We start from the raw sequence: 10111 nt of genomic DNA, 5'->3' as shown, positions 1-10111 counted from the left end.
CTTTCTAGAGTCATCTCCACTCCTAGAAATGCCGACATGGCCATTTAGACCCTGTGCTAGTGTCGGAGTGAAGGAAGTTTCAACAGTGTACGGCAGATAGCATTAGCAATAGGTCAATGAAGAAGAAGCTGGCTAATTCTCAGTCTCGGTTTGAATTGCGAGAAGAATATTAGTTTTTAAAAAAAATCTATCGAGCGGTCTAAAAATTATTCGCTAATTTGCTAAACTAGACCGAAATGTTTACAAACCCACTAACAAGAGCGCGGCGATACATACTTATCAAATCCTTCTTTCTAGCAATCGGCACGATCTTTCACAAGTGCTTTTAACAAGATTAAAACTACGCACTATGAGGTGAAATTGCATGGTCAAAAGAGCCTCTTTTTCTACAGATAAAGGCCAAACATCAAGATTTTCCTTTTTTACCGTATTAATTTTCTAACGATAAAATCTTCATCCCAAAATATCGCGATAACGCTAGCTCTTACAGATTCTCCTTTAACTTCACGAGGCGACTGTATTGGAGAAAATAATCTCCCGTGAACGATTTTGTAAGAAAAGTTCCCGGTGCCAAAAAATATTGCTGCAAGTGATGGCGGTAGGTAATGGCGTCATTTCGTTGCTATAACAACTCCGATCGGATGTCATTGCAACCCTGATCATGACAAATTTCATCTTTATCTAATACAACTGGTGGTAATTTTTCTAAATGTTTGTTTATGGCGACATAGTTTACGCTCAAACTTGAAAGGTATTGACACTGAAAACGGTATCTAGCCACCTTCACATGCCAGTATGCCCTATGTTGTTGCAAAGTATGGCCCTCGTTTCTTTTCGTGGACGACTGTTTCGTAAAAATTTGGGCAACTTGCGATAATTTTTTGGGCAAATGGTTTACTGCCCCCTCTGGCAAAAAAATGGCCCGTACGCCTATGTGGGGTTCGAAATGAAAAATTTGTTCAATTTTACGTTTCTCCTTGTCGATTTTGGTAAAGTGTTGTGTTCATCTGCAACAAGCTCCAGCAAAACTCAAATGCTTCTAGAGAAGAATATATTCCGCAGATATTGTCTGTTTTTTTATTGATTCATCTGTCATTCAGGGCCCAGTTGCTCGAAGCATGGTGAGCATTAACCAGCGTTTAATACCTTGAAAACGTATTGGTTTTGACACTGCTTAATGTATCGGTTAAATCGAAGCTTCAACATGCCCCCCCCCGGGCACACCCCGGGCATTTGACACCTTTGCCGTCCCGGGGAGGAGGGAATTTGATTATCAGAGTCTTCCAGGGGGTGGGGAATTTGATCCTTATGCTTTAGGGGTGGGGAATTTGAACTGCACCCTCGATTTCATGTAAAATCTTTGGCGTGGCGAGCTATGAGGGACGCGGTGTTAGAGGATTTTCGTGGAAAAGATTGCGCCTTTGTGGCCAATTGGTTACGAGAAAAAGGCTTGTACAAGCTTTGTGGCGTATTTGAAGTATTTAATTTTAAACTTTTTAGTATTGGATTCAGGCTTTGAAAGTATGAATGTATTTTATTGTTGTGTTTACAATGAAATACAATACCTATACCGGCGATTCAATACAACAACATAAAATAAAATAAAATAAAATAAAAAGGTGAGGTCAGCTACTTTGACCTACTGCAAGTATGTTAATTAATAAGGTGAGCGATGATGCATGTCAGTGAAATGGTCATGATGTAGTAATCTCAATAGGTGGGATTTTTTTTATACAACGCTTTGTATATTGCATGACGAAGAAAAGCTGAGCATTCAGTGACCTTGTAGCAGCGATTTTCGCCGCTTTGCACGAGACTTTTGTTCGTAGTAAATACGCTAACAGTGTTTTTCAGTTTTTGTTATATTTATAAAGATTTTGTTCGACAATCGAAGGCGTTTCCGCCGTCCTTCTGTCATTTTTGTGCCTGTGAAATGTCCCCGGGGTGAGGGCATTTGATCACCTGAATGGACCCATGTGTGGGGCATTTGAACGGCATTTTGGCCCGGGTAGGGGGGAATTTGAACAATAATTTTCAAAAAAGTCAAATGCCCGGGGGGTTGCCCGGGGGGGGCATGTTGAAGCTTCGATTTGACCGATACATAACCAATGGTTAAAGCTAACCATGCTTTGAGCAACTCAGCCCAGGCCTGTCTGTCATTCGTAAACAATACTTAAAACAATGTAACTACTCCGTCGTGCGATCAGCGCTTATGACCGGATTCCAGACAGATTTTAAGTCATCAGTATGGAATTTCTGTCGTCGCTGAGTCGCAGACGTTCCTCCTCTCGAAACTTCTACAGTGGAGAGGAGCGAGGAGAAACGGCCGTTTTCGCAGGCTACGAGTTAGGGTTCGAGTTGGATTTTCTAGTTAGGAATGGTGAGCGGTTTACACATCGTCCTCTTTCGATTGAGTACAGAATGTATCGGGGTGTGATTTAGCCTGCATTATTTTATGTTCGTCTCGCTTGGCTCATAAAGCGCCTGTTATGCAGGCTAGGTGTGATCGCGAGATTATAACAAGAAAATATCTCTTATTATAGAGAACGATTATCTTAATACTCCCACACCTGTCCGCCGACTTTCGCGCTATCCCCGAAAAAGGAACGTCTGATCGCGGGTTAATCCAAGCGAACTCTACAGTCACGTCTCACACTATCACGAGCTTGTGAGTCGTGTTTAGGCTGTCAACAATTTATTTCAAAATCAAGTTTCCAAATCGAATCCTAATAAGAAGATGCAACTCGAATCTTGACTCGAATCCTAAAGCGAAATCCCAACTAGAAAATCCAACTCGAAATCGTAACTCGGAAGTTAGTATGTCTACGTTCGTGGGGAACGCATGTCGAGGCCCTAAGAACGTCTCCGTGGGAGGCTAACTGTGAACATACCATGGCATTGATGACCAGTTTTGGTGTATCCAGGATTACAACCGCACTGATAAGAACCCTGTGTGTTAATGCACACTTGATCGCATCCACCGTTGTTCACAGCACATTCATTGACGTCTATAAAGCGAAATAAAAGAAACTGCGTTTGAACTTAGCAAAATCAGGCATTCCAATTAAAATTAGTGATCTCTGTTAGTTTAGCACGAAGACAACCTGGGTAGCTAAAGTTCCTGTTCATGCAAAGTGTGACAGTTGGAACAAGAGAAGTGAATAAAAGGGCAAAGAAATTGCTTAGTTACAGCGTAGCCGACCCTGCAATTCTGTCTGCCTTACCTACCCTCTCCCTCCAGTTTTTTCTCTTTGTGTCTTGACAGAAAGCTTACCATAGAGACTAGCATTTAAAAGTCGTTTCACCGAAGGTGAGCAATATTAAGCACCTCTTTGGATGCAATGGGAATAAGAACAATATGAAATGAAATGAAAGAAAAACGGATAAACACTGGATAAACACAACTGGGGAAATAAGGAGATAATGATGAAGATAATAGTGAAGAAGAAGCCCGTGGGCAATGAGTAAAATGGCAAAAATCAATATTGTCTTTGTTTTTTTTACCTAAGTGAAAGAGACAAGAACAAGAAGACAAGAAATATACCCTTATGAGATTCATTCTTTTGTGATAAAGAGCCCACACGAAGTGTTCCCTAGCCCTAATCCTCCCCCAAACGCAAGCAGTTCTGTCAAACATGAAGTCATTTGGGAACTGATTACAGATAATGTATTAATTAAAAAGCGGTAAATGAGGTTCGAGTCATGAAGATTTCTGGACATAATTGGACCACGGGGGAAGTCTGAATACCTTGCGCACAGTTGTTACCAGTCCAACCGGATTGACACTGGCAGTTATCGGGTGCAACACAGCTCCCGTGACTGGAATGACATCCTTGAGAACATATCGCTGATATATGGAAAAAAAATTATAATATAAATTCAAACTGTTTGTTAATATTCATCATTTATCACAACTTAGATCATTCTGTCTTGTCACAACATAACTAGGATGCCTACGATAACAACAAAACCCTCTAATGACAGTAGCAATTTAAAGCCATACCCCACCCAGCGGCACGTATTTGCATATCTCACATTTAAAGGTTACCCCTCCCAGGGGGTGCGTCGTGTCACAAATTGTGTGTGATACAATCAAGTTCGGTTTTAACATCTAATTCTTTACTCTTCTCGAAGCATATCTCACCACATGTTCACATTTTAAAATTCAATACTCTGCTCTGCACCTAAAAAAGTATTCATTGACATCAATTAAGTATAAAAATTCGATGATCTACACACTCGATCCGACAGCTACACGGCTCCTAGGTCGATCAGGGTTCAGTTCTTCGACCACACAGCTAGTTTCAAGAGTTTCAAGCCCTTAGTTTCCAGTTTCAAGCCCTTAGAAGGCAAATACAGTGGAGCCCGCCTTACCTCCACCTCGGTAATACGGTCACCTCGTTATTACGGCCACTTTTTTTGGCCGCCTGGCAAAAACGGCCATACCTTTTCTTGTAAAGAAACGCTCATTAATACGGTCACACAGTTATTACGGCCCATTGGTGACCGTATAATCGGGGTACTCTGCCCTGTCAAAGGGCTATTACTATCCAAAGTTAGCATTTCTTTTACGACAGTAAATGAACTTTATCAACTCAGTTGAGAAAACAGAAATCATGATTTGTTTTTCACTTTCCCACCAACGTAAAACCACGGTTTCTGTAGACACTTAGACCTTCATTTATTGAGAATATTTTACTGTGGAGTTTGAAGATTCCGATTTATAGGTTTTATTTCACCTATTCCACCTTATGTGGGTAAAATTTGCCAAGGATTTTTGAAAAATCGAAGATCAACAAATTTGACAAGTAGTTAGTTTAACTCAAAGATGTATTATTGAAGGATGAGAAACCAAAATTTGGTTAACATATCTTTTATCTATAAAAAGTTATAGCCTGTTATTTAATAGCATGTCGTGTGATATTTTGTATGGCTTGAAACAGCACAGTGTTGCAATATATCTATGTTTTTTTTTTCAATTTAGTTTACTCTAAAATGTTTAAAATGAAATCAGTGGCACCCTAAGGTCTGAGTTTTACATTTTAGTCAAGTCAGTAGCTCAAGGAATGAAAAAGTCAAGTTGTTCTGCCATGGTGTACTTTGGTATGACGTAACAAGATTAAGAATTTAAAATTGCTGGTTTGTTTTTATTGCCAGTTTTCTTTGAAAAGGCCGTCAGACTAAACATTATTTTGCTAAATGTGTATAAAAGAACCTGTTGTTTACCTGTAATATAGTTTGGAAACGTGTGATCTAGTAGAAAACGAGTGATTATCAAATAAGTTTCGGTAACGGAAGTTAAGGAAAGAACGTAATATTTCTACTCACTTTTGGGATTACAGACCGTCTTAAATAACAATGCATATAACTTATTCTATTGAATTGAATTAATGCTAAACAATTTTGGATGAAATTTCTGGAATTTTTGGGTGGAACGAGGCAGAAAACAACAAAATAAGCAAAATACATCGAATTGAAAGTAAAAAAAATACACATATCAATATTCATGGCAATATGTTAGAATTCACACAAGAATTGTAATACATGAATATTGCAAAGTCCATTCACAGAAAAGAGGGTTAAACTAGTAAAAAAAGCGTAAGATAATTCACTTCCTGTTTTGTGTAACCTCCGTTACTTTAAAAAAAAAAAAATTAAAATGATATAAAATGCCTTTCTCATATTCATCTTATATTCCTGAACGGCCTAGAAATGCTTCAAGAAAAAATAAACTTCTTAAAACTATGCAAGAAAACTCCGCGAACCACAAACTCAGCGAAATTCCCTTATGACACTTGACAGAGAGGTGTCTTACCAATGGAACACGTTTGAGGGTTACTTATTACGAAATCTCCACTAGATATCATCCAGGCTTGAGTTGTTTCATGGGGTAATCGTGTCACAGCATTTCCCGAAATTTACCTGACGTTTATCCCATGTTATAGAGACCGGACAAATTCTTGGTAACGGAAGTTAAAATTCGACCTTTTGTGTTACATCTTCAAGTGAAATTAATAACACGGAAAAAAAAACAAACATACTCCATAATGATCCTCACTAGTTCCTCCGTCACCACAAAAATCAGCACGACTCACTTTTCATTTTTTCCTACTGTAATCTTAGTAACGGAAGTTACAACCTTAACTCTTCACCCTAAATCCTGCTATTGTATGTGAGATACAATTTCTTTCCACAGGCTTTTGCTCTTCATTTTATGCATTGCGTATCGAAAAGAGCAAAATTAAGTAATATTTACCCGATGTAAATCATTCGCGTTATTCATTTCTAGGGCCATTTGTGTTCTGCCCTCAGATCCGTTACGGAAGTTTCATGAAAATAGCGGACACCAGTTCACTGTAATTAAAAGCAACAAAACTGACCTGCAGTGAGAAATAATTATGTAGGACTTTAGATTAGGTCCCTCCCGAGACATTGGATTGATTAGTTTCCGAAGTATAAAGGCGACAGCACAAATATACCGTAAGCTTCTATACACACCCTCTCCTTGGACATAGCAAAATTGCATTTTTTGGACTCTTACGGCCTTGATTCCCTCAAAGTTACTGTCTTTTAACAGGAGCACAAATGGGTACTGTCGCTATTTATTTGGGCATATTTTAAGTATTTTTCAGCGAAATGATTATGGGAAAACCATTGAGTCCCCAAAAATTGCCATGGACACAAAATAATGGTAATTTACCCACTTAACGTGGAATGAGTGATTTAGAGTGGATAAAACGATAACTGAGGGAGCTGAAGCAAAGCATAGTTAGGAGAGGAGACTGGTTGCAAAAGACGGCAAACATCACAGATAAAAACAACCATGTTGGAAGCTCCTTGACGGTGCACAATCTTTTGTATTTTGAACTGAATATATAAAAATCATATATGTGAACTGTGGTGTGAAGAATTATATGAAGGAAGATCATCGCAGTTATATACGCAACTTTTGCAGTTGCAAAAAGAAAGCCTGAAAAACAATTCAGGCTTGTACGGGAATCGAACCCTTGACCTCTGCGATACCGTATATTACTGCGATGATCTTCCTTCATATAATTCTTTTCTATTTTGTTCACAAATTGTGAAGGAAATAATTAATGCTACGTCTTATTGGTCAATGACATTGAAATGCCCCCTATTGTAGCTCGAACTCTTGAATATACCTTGTCTACATTCTTTCGAACTGGAGTAAGCCTTCTGCCATCCACTACAGCAATAGATGACTGTCACGGAGGTGCTTCTTGTTCTCTGAACAGAGCGGTAGACCGTTTTTACCCTAAAATAAAGACAATAAAGCGTTACCATGCAATGCACTGATTAAAAATGCAGAAGAGTAAACAATCCTCGATAGTACTTATACGTTAAAGGTTAGTCGGACCGAGCAAAATAACTGAAAGCAATAAATCAGTTAAACAAAGGAAGTTTAAGAATCCCATCTGGAAGGAGAAGAAACCGCCAGCTGTCAGAAGCGAGGCTTAGGAAATGAAGTCGGCACTTACGGAGAACAAATCAAAATACCCCATAGCTTTTATGTAACATGTATGTAATAAAAATTGAATTTAAAATGAAACCAATTCAAGGTTTAACAAAAATATAACATTAAGAAAAAAATGCTTGTTTCGCACGTGATTCTTTGTGCCAAATCACCTAAAGTTTGAAAACACTGGTGAACAAGTACCTTTTTTAGGCGTTTCCCCCCCCCTTCTCCAACCACTCCTCAACCCCAAAAAGGAAAGGACCTTGGAGAAAAACTGGAAGCGTGTTCCATGCCAAATGCCTGTATCTCCTATAGTCTTTCACGCAAAGGTGTCAGCCGTTAACTGGTCGTACGTGTATGACATAAGAGTACCTTCACGAAAATGTCACGTCCCAAAAAAGGGTGCACGGTGTCAGCAAATAGGTAAGGTGGTGAAAGTTGGAGTGAAAATAGCCAACGTGAAATTCTCACTTTGTACTTAGTAGACACTGCACATTCAGCATCAATATCTATCAGACTGAGTATGTTGTTGCCAATCAGCTACTCTACCTAAGGCTATGTTCACACTACACCGGACAGCTTTTGCGCCGGCAACAAAACCATACCGGATAGAGCGGTTTTCACTTGACTGTCGTAAAACCAAAACCAAAGTAAATACACTAGCCAACCAAAGGGCGTAGTAAAACCAAAACCAAAACCAAAACCAATCCCTTTCGACAGTCAAGTGAAAACCGCTCTATAGGGATTCTGTTAACACATAAGAACGATTATTTCAGCGTGATTTCTGTAACGGAGCGAAGCTGCGCCGCCCTGATCTGTAAAGTGGAGTGACGTCACATATCGGATAGGTGTTCATGCTATACCGGATAGCGTTTCGTGTCGGCACGAAAAGCTATCCGGTATATTATAAACATAGCATCACTGAGTGTTGCAAACTTCTTGCTTACTTTGACCGAGAACATCTAAACCACCAGAGAAAACCACATCTTGTAGTTTTGGTTGTGTAGACTGTGGTTGCGGTGACCGCTGGGTACGACTGTATCTGTACAGTTTGCCTGGAGCATACGTTCCGCCTGAAAAAATATAGTAAAAATTATATTACCGATCTTAAGAGACTGATTAAAAGTCTTAGCTTCAGATATATTGCCTCAAATGATGCGACAAGTTAAAATCCCTTTTCACATTCCTTAAAACAGTGGTCAATCAATAGAGAATTTAAGCTTCACTTATACGGAAAACGGCAAACGTCAGATTCAAGATGAGAATTTCTCAAAACAGAAAATGAGCAGATAAAAACAGGTCAAAACAATTCTTACGGATAAAAAATTGCGTGAAACTACTAATTTAGGTGCAGAAATAATGAACAGTAAGCGACAAGTAAAACTTGGTCACGTGGTAGAAATTCGCGCGTTTGCCGTTTGACGTAAACGTGATACTTAACCTCTCTACTATCAGAAGGGCAATTACGATCAGTTAATCAGTCAGTTTAAAAAGGTAGGCTCAGCCATCAGTCAGTTATTTAGTAGTATTCAATAGTAGTTAGCCGACTAGCATTTCGGCTCAGCCAGTCACCCTGTCCATTCAAACACTAATCAATCATTTTATTAAAAGTCAGCCATTCCTGACTGACCTCGAGGAAGCAAGAAGCGTGTGAGGAGAAAGAGAAGGAGAATGAGCGAGCTACCTCTCTCCTCTTGAGTATGCTCCTTTCTACGCGCCCATTGCATATCAGCTTGCGCTCTATTTCTTACGCCCCTGCCGTCTTTTAGTAAGGAGCTTAACTAACGACGACGGCGACGTTAACGAGAACGGTAAAAAAGCAATAGGTTTAGATTAGCAAGACAACCGGCCTTTCCATGTTTGTTACGCTTTTGTACATTTCTATGCCTTTCCTTCACGCGACTACAACGTGAAACTTCCTAGTTTGGCGTTTTATGGAGGACTTTGTTCTTTTGCTAACTTGTATTTTTTAAGCATAATTTCCATAAGGAAAGGAAGTAGGTTTGTATCAAGCTAACTTTGCGATCGCTGAGGTACATGTAGACTTCAGTATTATTTATGGACAGTGAATAGGTAACTCAAGCAGAGGCCCTTCGATCTTCCCAGGTAAATCGCGCTATGGAATCCAAGGTGTGTTGTGTACTAAAGAGTGTTGTATGTGATCAGGCTAATCAATTGGAGAATGGACATTTAGGCAACATGACTTCAATGAATTAACAAATTACTATGCATGTGGTTTGCATGCACTGAATACCTGCAGTCTACTACTAGCATTAAAACACGGGAATAGCTGCAGTAGAAGTGAACAGGCCCAAAGGCAATTAGTCGGGAGTCTGGACTGAAGTCAGTTTCCCTATTTTTATTTGTCGTTCGTTAAGCCTGAAAAAAGAATAAGACAAGTATGGAAAGACAGTGAAGCAGCGTGGACAGTTCCCACATTTTTTTAAAATTTCATATGATGACAGAGAATATGAACAACAAGACCTTCAGTCTTCAGAGAACCAGAACTTTACCTTCCTAACTATAAGAAGTCAAAATGGTGTTGAATCATAAAGTGCAACTTTAAGTTACAAGAGATTGAAACAAACAGTATAATAAATTTTTACTAACGGGAGTCTATGAAGCTATTTCTCT

General features: G+C 39.2%; 1 protein-coding gene across 1 annotated transcript in view; it reads right to left on the bottom strand.

Annotated features, from left to right (window-relative positions):
- LOC140932353 (uncharacterized) overlaps positions 1 to 9204 on the bottom strand; it is an 83110-nt gene extending 73906 nt beyond the window's left edge. Inside the window, exons 1-4 of the mRNA XM_073381973.1 lie at positions 9108 to 9204; positions 8425 to 8550; positions 3749 to 3847; positions 2892 to 3008 (exon numbers count right to left, since the gene is read on the bottom strand). Of these exons, the coding sequence (XP_073238074.1) occupies positions 2892 to 3008; positions 3749 to 3847; positions 8425 to 8550; positions 9108 to 9204 (439 nt within the window). The remainder of the gene's footprint in view (positions 1 to 2891; positions 3009 to 3748; positions 3848 to 8424; positions 8551 to 9107) is intronic.
- Positions 9205 to 10111: the final 907 nt, after the last annotated feature.

Source organism: Porites lutea, chromosome 1 (genome assembly GCF_958299795.1).
Source record: "Porites lutea chromosome 1, jaPorLute2.1, whole genome shotgun sequence".
Taxonomy (NCBI): Eukaryota; Metazoa; Cnidaria; class Anthozoa; order Scleractinia; family Poritidae; genus Porites; species Porites lutea.
Note: the sequence above shows the minus strand (reverse complement) of the source record. Positions and strands in the feature narration are given on the sequence as shown.